The sequence below is a fragment of the Taudactylus pleione genome, unplaced genomic scaffold, assembly GCF_031769625.1.
Source record: "Taudactylus pleione unplaced genomic scaffold, aTauple2 ptg000479l, whole genome shotgun sequence".
Classification (NCBI taxonomy): Eukaryota; Metazoa; Chordata; class Amphibia; order Anura; family Myobatrachidae; genus Taudactylus; species Taudactylus pleione.
Window position 1 is genome coordinate 2,490,546 of NW_028284881.1, and position 15,880 is coordinate 2,506,425.

General features: G+C 43.6%; 1 protein-coding gene across 1 annotated transcript in view; it reads left to right on the forward strand.

Annotated features, from left to right (window-relative positions):
- The first annotated feature begins 10,424 nt into the window (after positions 1-10,424).
- Positions 10,425-15,880, forward strand: part of PSMD9 (proteasome 26S subunit, non-ATPase 9) — a 31,270-nt gene continuing 25,814 nt past the window's right edge. The window contains exons 1-2 of the mRNA XM_088449066.1: positions 10,425-10,646; positions 12,469-12,571. Of these exons, the coding sequence (XP_088305192.1) occupies positions 10,527-10,646; positions 12,469-12,571 (223 nt within the window). The 5' untranslated portion in view covers positions 10,425-10,526. The remainder of the gene's footprint in view (positions 10,647-12,468; positions 12,572-15,880) is intronic.

Below are 15,880 nucleotides of genomic sequence, written 5' to 3' on the forward strand. Positions count from 1 at the left end.
CAGAACCCACATCAAGTATAGTGGACAACTTTTTAACCCCTCACCAACGCACCTATTGCTCCCCTTTCCCCCTTCTCAATGTATACTCGGACTAAGCTACTGGGTAGTCGGGAAAATCCTTGGTGGGCCCCTGGACATGTAGCTCCGCCTCCTCCTCAGGTGGGTGGGGCCAAGCCGATCCACTTCATTCACAACCCAGCCATTAGGGAAACAGCTACACTTACATTAATATAATGATGCAAGCTGCCGCTGGCTGGTTGGAAGTGTCACTTCCACTCTGCTGTGACGGCTGCCCCCCCCCTGTACTCCGCCCACTTCCACGGGTGGGCGAGGCCAAGCCCTCTGCAAGCCGAGCTCAGCTCACTATTTGGATCACCAGAAGACAGGACTTGGAGCCAGTAAAGGGTAAGCAAGCACTATACTGGGAGGCTGATGGCAAGGCTGATGGGACTGAGTAATCGTGGCCGCAGGGTGCCAGTGCTGTAAAACTTTTTAAAACTCTCCGGAGTCTGCCACTGCTGGGGATTGCTGACGAGGCTCATCTCTGCAGTGAGTCAGGTTACTCTCTCCCTGTCTGGGAGAGCTAGCACTGGGAGCAAGGAACAGTAGACAAATACATGCCACTTTCCAAGTGTATTTACACATGAATAGTGGCAAGTAGTTTGCTGACTCTCTCTTGCTCCCAGCATGAGCTCTCCAGAATAGTTGGGTGTGAAATCCCGATGCTGGAAGTCCGAAGGTGCAGAATCCTGACAGCGGCGGTAAGTAACCTAACCCTCTCCCCGCCCCTAACACTCCCTTAGTGGTGCCTAACCCTAACCTCCTTGGGGGTTGCCTAACCCTAACCTCCCCCCGGTGGTGCCTAACTCTAACCCCCCTCCTCGCAGCCTAACCCTAATTTCCCTCCCGGGGTCCCTAACCCTAAACCCCCCTTCCCTGTACTAACGCTCATACTTACCCCGGATCCTTCATTCGGGATTCCGGCAGTCGAGATGCCGACACCGGTATCCTGATCCCCTTCAGGATAGCGGCATCTGCATTTTTCCAGGCGGCGTGATTCTGGCGTCTATATATCGACGGCCGACATCCTGTCCGCCAGCATATTCACTAGCTCCCCTCCAGAATACAGAGAAGCTGCCTAGTAGCCAGCCAGTATTATGGGTGTAATGGGCATTTGTGGATTTAGGAGGGGGGGATCTGTCATTCTGTCTTTGTATTCGTTCAACCTGTGATAAATCCAGATGACCTCTGTGTCCCTAGTACTACCCCACCTAGTCCCTTCTACGACTACCACCATCACCCCACCACCTACCCAAGCTGCCGTGTCACTGTAATTACCCACACCCAGTCCCCACTACTATTATCCCCCCCACCATCTCCCCAATCTGCCATATGTAATTACCCACACCCAGTCCCCACTACTATCCCCCCACCACCTCCCCAATCTGCCATGTGTAACTATTACCCACACCCAGTCCCTACTATTACTATCACCCCAAACACCTCCCCCTGCTGCCATGTGTCACTGCAATTACCCCCACCCAGACCCCACTTCTACTATACTATAACCCAACAACCTCCCCCTGCTTCCATGTGTCACTGCAATTACCCCCACCCAGTCCCTACAACTACTATCACCCCCACAACCTCCCCCTGCTACCATGTGTCACTGCATTTTCTCCCTCCCAGTCCCTACTACTGCTATCACCCCACAACCCCCCCTTGCTGCCATGTGTCACTGCAATTACCCCCTCCCAGTCCCTACTACCACCCCACAACCTCCCCCTGCTGCCATGTACAATTACCACCATCCATTAACTACTACTACTATCACCCCCTCCACCTCCCCCTGTTGCCATGAGTCATTGCTACCACCCTCATCCAGTCCCTACTACTACCACCTTTACCCCCACCACCATCACCAGCTGTCGTGTATGTGCCTACTACTACCACTATCCCCAGCTGTCATGTATGTCGCAACTACTGTCGCCTTCCCCAGCTGTCATGTATGTGCTTATTACTACTACACTACACATCTGACACCTGTGTCTCTGGTAATAATACTTACTCTAATTTCAGCATCATCGATGTCCCTAGTACTGTTTGTTCTTACTACTAACTTCCAGCTGTCATGTGTGTCCCTATTCCTACTAACATGTGTCCCTACTATTACGATTCTGGATGGTGGTAAGAATTAAACTATTTATTGTTTGGCTAAGGCATTTTCTATCTTTAAATGTCTTTTATTATTTATTTTTTTCATGCAATTTTTTTTATTATGCATACTATGAATACTGTATTGTCGTTACCCCTAATCGCAAGACGCTATTTAGCGTTACCGGTCGCACAATAAATAATTGCTTTCCAGCCCAACTGTGTTTCCAAAGCACAAAAAGTTCTTATTGCAACAAAAAGTAAGTTATGATCTATCACAATTCGCACAAGGACAATTAAATATAAAAGGTACAGCTTGATACATACGCATGAGCACCGGTCCCAGTAAACAGTCATCACTCCAGAAGCCTGTGGTCATCCAAGAAGAATGACTACTGACTGGGACCGGGACACAGGCTATATACCCTAACAGATCATGATAACAACAATGTAGACAGACAAACATAATTCCATTGGTTCTTACTCTTGGTCTTTGTAGTACGCTGTAGTTCATAGGACAGTTCACTAGGGGTATGTCCCAATTCTCCACAGTCTCCACAGTCTCTTGAGATTACATTGTCTTTCTTTAATTGGTTTAAGACACTACATACAGAGTATACATTCTAACCAATAATTTCCTATGCCCCATAACCATCGAACGCAAGGTGCGACTCCTCGCTGATAGATTCAGATATCTGGAAATAAACAGTGTGTCAGTATATTACCAAACATTGCATGTCTACCATGTTGTATACCTTAAATATCATATACATACATTTCACAACATAATTATATGCTACTAAAACCTCTAATATTACGTTTAATATGAAGGAACCTTTTATGAGTGCGTGTATATTTATGATTATATGTAAGTATGCGCTGTGCGTCTACACGTAGCGTAAAAGGGGTTGTGTACAGCGCAAACATGCGCTGTGTGTTTATATTTACAATAGCAACTGTGTATATGTGTGCACGCATTGTGATACACATGCGATCGTTTAAGTGTATATATATATTAGGGATGTGCGCCGGACCATTTTTGCCGGATTTGGATTTGGTTCTAATTCGTCGTCCGGCTTTGGATTTGGATTTGGATTTGCCAAACTGCGGTGACTGGCTTTGGATTTGGATTTGGATTTGGATTTTTTTACAAAAATTGACAAAAAAAGCTAAAATCACATAAATTGGTCTTTTTTTTCATCCTAGAGTATTATTAACCTCAATAACATTAATTTCCAGTCAATTTAGACCATATCACAGCTTATAATATTGTTTTCAACATTATTGGCCAAAGGTTGCAGTGAGCTGACTGGTTACTAAGCGACAAAGCAGCGGCACAACGACACAGACACCACAGTATAAAGCACATTATGACACATTGCCACACAGCAGTGGCAGAAATGAAAAGTAGTGCACCCACCCAGTGGGGTACGGCCAGCAGAGTCACAGTACTTGTTTACAAAGTGGGCTACGGCCCTAGGAGTCACAGTGCACAATCTTATTAGCATTACACCGCACATAGGGCCTGATTCACATTACACCATAAAGTAGTGTCTCTTATTTATGTTACGACACACAGTAGTGCCCCTTTTACACAATGCCCACAGTAGTGACCCTTTTACACAATGCCCACAGTAGCGGTGTCCCTTACACAATGTCCCCCAGCAGTGGTGCCCCCTATGCAGTCCCCTTAGTAGTACGGTCCACTATGCAGTGCCCCCAGTTGAATGCTCCCCAGTAGTATGCCCCCCATTAGCAGGCCCCCCCAGTAGTATGTCCCCCATTAGCAGGCCCCCCCAGTAGTATGCCCCCCATTAGCATGCCACCCAGTAGTATGCCCCCCAGTAGTATGGCTCCCCCAGTAGTAGGCTGCCCCAGTAGCAGGCCCCCCCAGTAGTAGGCTGCTCCAGTAGTAGCCCCCCCTGTAGTATGGGCCCCCCCTGTAGTATGGCCCCCCCTGTAGTAGGCCCCCCCAGTAGTATGGCCCCCCCCAGTAGCAGGCCCCTCAGTAGTATGGCCCTCCCAGTAGCAGACCCCCCCCAGTAGTATAGCCCCCCCCAGTAGCAGGCCCCTCTGTAGTATGGCCCCCCCAGTAGTATAGCCCTGCCCAGTAGCAGACCCCCCCCAGTAGTGCAGACCCCCCCAGTAGTATAGCCCCCCCCAGTAGCAGGCCCCTCTGTAGTATGGCCCCCCAATAGTGCAGATCCCCCCCAGTAGTATGGCCCCCCCAGTAGCAGACCCCCCCCCAGTAGTATAGCCCCCCCCAGTAGCAGGCCCCTCTGTAGTATGGCCCCCCCAGTAGTATTGCCTCCCCCAGTAGCAGACCCCCCCCCAGTAGTGCAGACCCCCCCCCAGTAGTATAGCCCCCCCAGTAGCAGGCCCCTCTGTAGTATGGCCCCCCCAGTAGTATAGCCCCCCCCCCAGTAGCAGACCCCCCCAGTAGTGCAGACCCCCCCCCCAGTAGCGCCCTCGGACCTTTGACAAGTAAAAAAAAAACAAAAAAAAACTTACCTGTATCCCCGCTCCCGCGCCGTCCGCTCTGTCACACGCTGAGGAGGGAGCCGGAAGACGGAGCTCATGTGTGAGCTCCAGCCGGCTCCCTCCGTGCAGCAGCCAATGAGAGTCTGTGTGACTCTCATTGGCTGCTGTAACAAACACACAGCTGCCGCTGGCGGCTGTGTGTCTGTGTCTGTGTAGGGCAGAGCGCTATCACTGCGCTCTGCCCTACACGCGAGGAGACCTGATGTCGGATTCTCTAGTGAGAATCCGACATCAGGCGGCCGCCGTTCGGCCCCGAACGGGGATCCGAGTCAGGCGGTGAACACCCGAACAGGGTTCGGGTGGACTCGGATCCCCAATGTTCGGAGCGGTTCGGATTCCACAGAATCCGAACCGCTCATCTCTAATATATATATATATATATATATGTGTGTGTGTGTGTGCAGATGTGCATCAGTGTCATGGATTTATATATATATATATATATATATATATATATATATATATCACGTGCAATGTTTGAAAGGCACTCCAACAGTAAAGAAATAAATCCACACCACATGGCGTATATATGTCGGGTGGTGTGGATTTATTTCTTTACTGTTGGAGTGCCTTTCAAACATTGCACGTGATATGTATACAGTCTTATGGCTGTCAGAAAGTGCACCCTGGTTCACTTTACTAATAGGAGTGCCGGACAAAAGACTGCATGTGTGTATATATATATATATATATATATATATATAATCTTTATCCAGTAACTGGCATTATTGATATTACTTCTGTCTGAACTACGCGCCCGCTCTGAATCAGGGCGTGTTTTTTTTTTTCCAAAGCGGCCTTTTGGACGCTCGCATAGCTGTGGGTTACCACCCACAGCTTATGCGAGCGTCCATGATGATGGTCGCGATGGTCAAGACCATCGCGACCATCGGGCTTGCGACGAGACCCTGCGGTAGGGTCTCGGTGACCGCAAGCCCTGGAGTGATTTTGGCTCTATTAGAGCCAAAATCACTCCCACTGACATCACTAGTGGGGCCGGACCCAGACGGTAGGCGTTCCCATGGGAACGCCTCCCTCTGGCAGCCACGCCCCCGGCACGCCCACCAAAGGGGGCGTGCTGTCACTCACCATTGACAGCACGCCCCCTTTGGTGCGAGACCCATAACGACGGCTACCCCGTCGCTATTCGGGTCTCGCGCATGCGCACGACGGAGCTCCCTCCGTCGTGCGCATGCGCACTAGGGCACCATAGACCCGCTTGCGAGCGCTCAGCGCTCGCGAGCGGGTCTGAATCAGGCCCAAAGTTCAAAAATTACAGACAATGGAGTTGTTCTGATCAGAGATGGCCAGCAGATACTTGATGGAATCACAATGTAATCAAAGGCCTTTCTAGCCTATTTGGAATGTAAATGCTAGTTCCTTTAGGCATACAATGATAGTCAGACTTAAAGACAATGGTTCATTCAAAACACTTGTCTGCACCTCACAGTATGGGTGTGTTATTCAATTACTAGTCACAGACATGTCCACAGGACTTGTCTCCCAGCACTGACCAAACTTGCATTTTTAAATATATATATATAAAGTCTTTAAATACATATGTGTACCCATGCGCATTTATTATGTAAAGACTTTTACAGTGTGCAGTAACACGGGAGATGTACACAATGCTAAATAGCGCAGTACATAATGATATTATACCGACTACGCCAGATGGCGTTGTGCAGACAAAGCAAACATGGCGTCTTCAGATATTTTCAAAGATCTGATCTCAGCCAATCATCCAGCTTCGACAATATATTTTATGGAATCACTTTGCGTTATATGCAATGTACTGTATGGCAGTCACAGGGATGCTCAGTTTCCTGTGTTGCAGTCACTTGTATGCTATCTTTACTGTATGGCGGTTATTTGGATGCTATTTTGCAGGCACTGGGATTCAGTCTGTGTCATATGGCATTCAAAGATGCTATCTGCTACATGGTGGTCAATGAGATGCTGTCTGCTGTATAGCATTGTGACTATCAGTATGTCACATACTGTATGTTGGTTGTACTATGAGGGGTCCAGGGAGTACCTTTTCTTTTGAGACAATTTTCTTTTAATTATTTTGCTACACTATCCTGTAAGACTAGGATAATCTATCTAAAGAAGGTTACCTTAGATATTTGCAGCAGGACAGCATGGTCAGGTTTTCTGTATAGGATTATCACGTGCACTGTAACGGGCCACCAAGGACCCATACCCCTTACAGTTTTGTGCCTCCGTGGCGGCACAGCAGCTCCTTATTTTTTTTGTTTTAACAGTGGATGCATGCCTATATATAGCCCTCTTCACAGACATAGCCACACACCCTCAGCCTCCACCAACACACACCTGATTATGGTGCCATACCTGTCATTTTTTTTCTAGCGCAGACGTCAGTTACTGACGTTGCAACACAGTAAGAATGGAGGAGATGAGAGAAGCCCGCACAGTGCTTGCATAAGAGGTCGGACCATGAGAGGCGGTGCTTCGATGTCTTCACTTTACTAATAAATCAGTCAGAACTGACCTGCTATAGCCAGGGAGGATAACTGAACTCAGATAGTGACACCTATTTACTGACATAATTTTACCAGATTGCAGTGTGTTGGTAGAAAAGCCGGGGCCACTTGCTTGTCTTTGCCCCCCAGGTTGAAAGTTGCCAGTGACACTGAGGCAGGGCCGGCTCTAGGGGTGGTTCGACCAGTGCGGTCGAACAGGGGCGCCACCAATAGAGGGCTCACCCCTCCCCAACATCCCGATTTCAGCGAGACAGTACTGTCACGCTATTCCATCTGTAGAAGTTGCCCGTGGGTGGTTGGGGACCACCATCGCCGTGGCGGTGCCGGACCCCGGAGTCTGAATGAATGCTGTGCGCATGCGCGCGGCATCCACTAAGTGACAGGAGAGGGGCTGGGGGAAGCCCAGCTAGTGAGGCTCCCCCCAGTCTGACATTATTTGGAGGCGTGCCATGCCGCCACACCTCCAAATAACGTCACGTAGGGGGCTTTGCCTATGGTAATTAGGCCACACCCTCAATTTAAGTCATGCGCGGACAAGCTGAGGTTGCGCAGCCTAATTGCATATTATAAATAGAAAGGTTGCGCAACTTAATAGCATATTATAATAAATAGAAAGATTGCGCAGCCTAATAGCATATTATAATAAATAGAAAGATTGCGCAGCCTAATAGCATATTATAATAAATAGAAAGATTGCGCAGCCTAATAGCATATTATAATAAATAGAAAGATTGCGCAGCCTAATAGCATATTATAATAAATAGAAAGATTGCGCAGCCTAATAGCATATTATAATAAATAGAAAGATTGCGCAGCCTAATAGCATATTATAATAAATAGAAAGGTTATGCAGACTAATAGCATATTATAATAAATAGAAAGATTGCGCGGCCTAATAGCATATTATAATAAATAGAAAGGTTGCGCTGCCTAATAGCATATTATAATAAATAGAAAGATTGCGCAGCCTAATAGCATATTATAATAAATAGAAAGATTGCGCAGCCTAATAGCATATTATAATAAATAGAAAGATTGCGCGGCCTAATAGCATATTATAATAAATAGAAAGGTTGCGCAGCCTAATAGCATATTATAATAAATAGAAAGGTTGCGCGGCCTAATAGCATATTATAATAAATAGAAAGGTTGCGCAGCCTAATAGCATATTATAATAAATAGAAAGGTTGCGCAGCCTAATAGCATATTATAATAAATAGAAAGATTGCGCGGCCTAATAGCATATTATAATAAATAGAAAGGTTGCGCGGCCTAATAGCATATTATAATAAATAGAAAGATTGCGCAGCCTAATAGCATATTATAATAAATAGAAAGATTGCGCAGCCTAATAGCATATTATAATAAATAGAAAGATTGCGCAGCCTAATAGCATATTAAAATAAATAGAAAGATTGCGCAGCCTAATAGCATATTATAATAAATAGAAAGGTTGCGCGGCCTAATAGCATATTATAATAAATAGAAAGGTTGCGCGGCCTAATAGCATATTATAATAGAAAGATTGCGCAGCCTAATAGCATATTATAATAGAAAGATTGCGCAGCCTAATAGCATATTATAATAAATAGAAAGATTGCGCAACCTAATAGCATATTATAATAAATAGAAAGATTGCGCAGCCTAATAGCATATTATAATAAATAGAAAGATTGCGCAACCTAATAGCATATTATAATAAATAGAAAGGTTATGCAGACTAATAGCATATTATAATAAATAGAAAGATTGTGCAGCCTAATAGCATATTATAATAAATAGAAAGGTTATGCAGCCTAATAGCATATTATAATAAATAGAAAGATTGCGCAGCCTAATAGCATATTATAATAAATAGAAAGATTGCGCAGCCTAATAGCATATTATAATAAATAGAAAGATTGCGCAGCCTAATAGCATATTATAATAAATAGAAAGATTGCGCAGCCTAATAGCATATTATAATAAATAGAAAGATTGCGCAGCCTAATAGCATATTATAATAAATAGAAAGATTGCGCAACCTAATAGCATATTATAATAAATAGAAAGGTTATGCAGACTAATAGCATATTATAATAAATAGAAAGATTATGCAGACTAATAGCATATTATAATAAATAGAAAGATTGCGCAGCCTAATAGCATATTATAATAAATAGAAAGGTTATGCAGACTAATAGCATATTATAATAAATAGAAAGATTGCGCAGCCTAATAGCATATTATAATAAATAGAAAGATTATGCAGACTAATAGCATATTATAATAAATAGAAAGATTGCGCAGCCTAATAGCATATTATAATAAATAGAAAGATTGCGCAGCCTAATAGCATATTATAATAAATAGAAAGGTTGCGCAGCCTAATGGCATATTATAATAAATAGAAAGGTTGTGCAGCCTAATGGCATATTATAATAAATAGAAAGGTTGCGCAGCCTAATGGCATATTATAATAAATAGAAAGATTGCGCAGCCTAATGGCATATTATAATAAATAGAAAGATTGCGCAGCCTAATAGCATATTATAATAAATAGAAAGGTTGCGCAGCCTAATAGCATATTATAATAAATAGAAAGATTGCGCAGCCTAATAGCATATTATAATAAATAGAAAGATTGCGCAGCCTAATAGCATATTATAATAAATAGAAAGATTGCGCAGCCTAATAGCATATTATAATAAATAGACCCCGCCCTAAGACATCAATGAAATGTGGTTAAAATCATCCACACACCTCTCAGTAAAGGAGGCTGAAATGTAACTAAAGATTTGGTTTTTAAACCATATTTAAATAGACTTTTATAGGATGGTTAGACAGTAATTTAGAGAATATGGAATATTTGCAAACAAAATAGCAAATAAATAATATAACATTCAGCTAAACCTGGCAAAATAAATACCATATACTTTACTATTTTTAATAACTTAAAAGTGACATGTGGAGGCGAAGACAAGAGCAGTATGAAAAGATGTGGGTGTAACTTTTGTCTCTAACAATATTTTACAGCTGGTCTTTCATTCTGCAGATGTTTACATATGAGTACATACAAATACTGATAAAAAGAGTAAATGTGTGAAGACTTAAAAACATTTGAATTGGTATGATTAGTAATTATTATACTTTCCCCTCCATAATGCTGCTTCCATAATTTGCTGTCTTGTATAATCATCATATTCTGATTCTTCTGAACAGAATCCTTACAACAGCTACGACTTTAGTGAGCACCCAGTTGTTTGTTCCTCTGAAGCACCCGTACTTGTAGTCCTGTATCCGTACGCAGGCGCTGTGCTGCATGACTGGTGCGGTGGGAACATTATGTCGGAGGAACCTGTGGCGCCTCCATCAGCGGTGACCATGCGTGATGTACAGCAGCTTATCGCCAGGAAGGACGAGATCGAGGCGCAGATAAAGGCTTACCATGAGGTTTTGGAAGATGTGCGTTTTTATGGGAAGACAGCGGCGGCCTAGTTACTAAGGGCATATTCCCTGTATCATTCTGCATATGTAGCTGTGCTCAGTACCAACCAGTCACTTCAGGGCACTTGGGCCAGTTCTAGCATTTACATAAACAGATCAATGTCCTTGTGTCTGCAGGCCTAATTGTTCTTTACTCTCTGTCCTGTGTCATTCAGCTTAACTAGGTTTACATATGAATACCGTATCTAGTCTTGTCATGTTGGTATCTGTGCTACAAGTTATAATAAATATGTCCTGTATTCTTTAGATTCATTTATAGTTGTCAGGTTTATCACTGGCGATTTATCAAAGATTCTAAAGCGTGAAGAAGTCTCCCATAGCAACCAATCAGCATGTAGCTAGAATTTATCAAGTACATTCTACAAAATAATTTATAGTATCTGGTTGCCATGCTAAGCCTCAGAGCCGTAACTAGACTTTTTGGTGCCCTGTGCCATAAAGAGCATTGGCGCCTCCCTCATTTTTCAAATGGACATAATGCACCCAAAAAAGGGGAATGGCCTCATGGGGAAGGGCCAGGGAAGAGATAGGGGAGGCCAGGAGATGCTGGGGATGAAACAAGAGGAAGCTACAAGTGAGAATGATTATAAACAAAAATTTGACAGGCCCAAACAACGCCCCCTGACCTGTGGTGCCCTGTGCGATGGCACCGGCCGCACTACCATAGCATCGGCCCTGCTAAGCCTCTTCATTTCTCCCATCTTTAGTAGCTTTGATATATTAAATACTCTTTCCTGGTATATAATTGGGAGATTTCTTGTATGATTTCTTTGTGCTTTTATTAATGTAGCTGTTACATATAGTTCTACAAAGTTTACATGTAAAATAATCACCTTTGCAAATGCTGCCCGTCCAACACTTCGGACACACATTTTGTTTGAGTTGTAAACTTTTACACAGTTCCCAGCAATCTTCAGTAATGGTCACCTGTCTTTTGCATGTTTTTTGGAGCTGTTGTAACAGTAGTACAGCCCTATGTCACTACGCTCGCTTAGTGGGCACGAGCAGGGCCGGATTTTAGGGAGGGGGGGGGGAGTGACAGGGGCAGCCGTCCCGGGGCCCCCACACCCACTAGGCGTTAAAGTTAGGCAGACGGAACCAGTTCCGCCTCCTCCGGCCCACCTAACCTCGGCGCAGATCAAAGGGATGCCGGGCGCCACGAGCGGACAGCCGCGCGGGGGGGTTAGGGGGTTAGGTTTAGCGCACCCGGGGGGGACTTAGGGTTAGGCACCGCCCTGGGGGACTTAGGTTTAGGCAGCGGGGAAGGGGGGATTGGAGTTAGGCACTTGGGGGGAAGGTTAGGGTTAGGCACCCCTAAGGAGGGTTAGGTTAGTTATTACTTGCCTAAGGACAATCGGGATTTCCAGCGCTGTCGGCCTGCCGCTGCTGGGAGTCGAACCGACGTTCATACCGCTTCCCTCGCTAAAGGGGTTATGCTCTCCTTTCACAATTTAACAAACAGTGCTAAGCTTAGCTTATTGCGGTTAGTCAATGTACCACTTACGAGCGATAAGGTTCCCATTGCATCCATATTTAATAGGGGCCCCACATGTTTGTTGCCCTGGGGCCCCACAGACCTTAATCCGGCCCTGGGCAGGAGGTATATAATGGTTTGTGTGGTGCTCTTGAACATTGCACAAAAAGGTAAATGCTGCTTGTAAAATACAAAAAGTTCTATGGGTTTCCTTTTTGAAGACGTTGGGATCATTTAAAACAAGTTGTATATAAAATGTCATAAACTGTATAAATAGGCCATGCAGTAATATTTGATTTTTTGCAGCAAAAGAATGTTGGAATGGATGGACCTCTGGTTGACATAGAAGGCTACCCAAGGGCAGACGTAGACATTTATCAAGTGCGGACTGCACGGCACAACATTATTTGTAAGTTCTTTTTGTTGTTGTATTGGTTTGTAATTATAAAGACAGCTGTTTTAATTTGATCAAATCATGAATAAACATTTAGGCTTCTCATGATAGAGGTGCTCCAATGCCTTTAAAAAAAAAAAAGTGTATGGTAGAAATAATACATTCATTTATAAAGTATTCATTAATACCTGTTTCACATCTAAAACCTGGGTTCAACCCGAGTTATTGAACATTGTTTCAAGCCGTGTTACAGCTGCTTGAAACAGTGTTCACACCGCTGACTGGACTTGGGTCGTTGCCAGGGCGTCCATTAGTTGGTGCTTGGGGATGACATCATCTCCCAAGCGGCGGTGAGTCGGCTGTCCGCTACTTTTAGCATGACCCGGTTCGCATTTTCACACTGCCGCCTTCCCGGCTCGGGCACTGGATTAATCCTGCTCAAGACTCTACACCGAGCTAGGACCCAGGTCGTGCCGGCTTGCCCCTACAGTAACCCGCGTTGTCCGCTCGGTGTAAAAGTAGTACAGGTTGAGTCTCCCATATCCAAAATGCTTGGGACTAGGGGTATTTTGGATAACGGAATATTCCGTATTTTGGAATAATTGTATATCATAATGAAATATCTTGGGAATGGTACCCCAATATACACACAGAATGCATTTATGTGTTATATACACCTTATACACATAGCCTGCAGCTCATTTTATACAATATTTTCAATAATTTTGTGGCTCAAGCAAAGTTTGTGTACATACATGAAATAAATGTATGTTTCATTTACACCCTATACACACAGCCTGAAGGTAATTTTATACCATATTTTAAATAATTTGTGCTTTAGACAAAGTTTGTGTACATTGAACCATCAAAAATCAAAGGTTTTATTATCTCAATCATGCCAAAATTATTCCGTATTTCGGAATATTTGGATATGGGAGACTCAACCTGTATTATTAAGAAATTATCTAGGTTTAGTGGAGACTTTATGCTAAGTGTACCATTGACTATACAACCTTTGTTTTGTCTCTGTCTCAAAATCACCTTATTTCTATTTAAGTCTTCGTGTTCAATGTTAAGCTGGCCATACACCAGACCAATTTTCCTCCAACCACCCAACTAGTTGGTTGGAATGAAAATCCGGTAATGCATGGGAGCAAATGACAATCAGCAAGTTGCTCCCAAACACCGGAAAACGGACGAAAGCTGCTGATCAGACAAGTTTTTTAAATCAAACAGATTTAGCCAACTTGCCTGAACAACCTTTTTCGTGTTTTCTGGTGTTTGGGAGCAAATTGCTGATTGTCATTTTCTCCCATGCATTACCGGATTTTCATTCCAACCAACCAACTAGTTGGAGGAAAGTTGGTCTGGTGTATGACCAGCTTTAGGTGTAAAAATCTTTCTTTAACAATGGCCTACTTGTCTATAGGAGGAAATTACACAGACCAAAAAAGTTTGCCGTTTCCTGTACCAGGCACAATTTAATAACACTTGGATCTGTGCTATTTGTTGTAATAACAGCTTTATATCAGTATATTTTATGCAGACTGGGATAGTGGTATTTGCCAGTTAATTTTAGAAGACTGCTCCAGGTGACTTACTAAAACATACTTCAGCTTGTGTCATTTTTAAAAATATATCACAGATCATAAAAAAAAAAAAGAGTTTGATAGTGAAAGGGGATTGGGTGGGTCAGACCACTAATAACATTGACAGAATTATTAATAACAATAGAGTGCAACAAAAACAACACAAATTTATATATGCTTATGCACGAGAAAAAGCTTTGGGTCTTCATTACCATTACGTAGAGCAAGCTTCTCACAGGTGTAAGGGAGATATGACACCTGAATGTGTTAATAATAAGTAATATTATTCTGTGTGTTTGGCTGATTTATGTATTGCAAGATAGCCTTTACTCTGTTCTGGGAGCTTTTCATATGCAAAAGCTAATAATTTGACCTTAATCTGAATCCCAGTGCAGCAACGAGAGAGAGAGGGGGATGGTTTCTTTCCGATTTTATTCAAGGATGCATCGGTACCCAGTAGTGGCCAATATTTCTTGACAGATTTCTGCACAGCTCGCAGGCTTGTGTCACCCTGGACACTCAATATAAGTCTATCCTGCTGAAGCGATTTTGCTGTTGCGTCTCTAGCACCACTGAATAATTTCCGAGCCCTGGTGAGACTTTTATCAATAATCAACTTGTTATAACCTCTCATCTGAAACCTCTGCACCACTTCCTCCAGCTGAATCTCAGCTAGATCACTTTCAGAGTTATTTCTGAGCACCCTCATAAATTCTGCCACCGGTAAGTTATTCTGTAGGGCATCTGGATGATGGCTGGTCGCCAAAAGAGTTGTATTTCTATTCGTAGGTTTACGGTAAAGCGTATACACCATTCCATATAGCTACACTGGCCATCCCGGATGAAGCACTTTTTCAGTTTTAATTTTTTCATTATATATATTTTTTCTTGTTTATTTTTTTTCTCAGAAGCTCATCAACCATTAATCATTAACTTAATAATTTTTAATATTTGTTTACTGTTGGTGGTGGTTGTCACTATGTCTTTAGTTTATTAGACAGAACCAACTCCTAAGGCTGGCCTGTATACCTTGTTGATTACAATGGGTCCTTATGGATTGCAGTGGGAAGTTGCTTAGATGTGGTTTTTTGGTGTCAAATATTTTCGCTGTACATCTTTGCTGGAACGCATGTCATGTGACTTCCGGGTGCGTGGTACGCAAACCGGAAGTGCTGCTCAGCCTATTTGTTTTGTATGCTCAGCAGGTTCACTTGCAGTTCTTGTTGTGAGTGTTGGAGCGCAGGTCACTCGACTTCCGGTTTCGTGGAATGCAAACCGGAAGCGCGGACCAGCGCGATTAATGAGCTGTGTCAGCGGACACATTGGTTATGTAGCACATGATTGTAGTGCTCACTTCATGTATCTATTAGATCAGTAAGGTGTATCTATTAGATCAGTAAGGTGCCATCAGTGTTTATGTATGCTTTTGAGCTGCTAGCATCGCTGTTGACCATATTTGGACTTCCGGTTTCTGGATTTAGTGTGGGCGGAGTCAGTCTAATGATTGATTACTATGGGTATATAAAGGTGGCCCATGGAGTAGGAGAGTTGTGTGTCCTGTCTTATGCACTGGAGGTGTCTTGATAAAGACCGCGGTCGAAACGTTGACTTTTTACTGCACCAATGCTGTGATTATTAAAGTAGGTGTTGTTACACTTTGAAGAGAAGTCCTGGTGAGTGAACTCTGTTTTTTTTTTTTCTATGGATATGGTGGTCGTGGAGCACCATTGAGGTT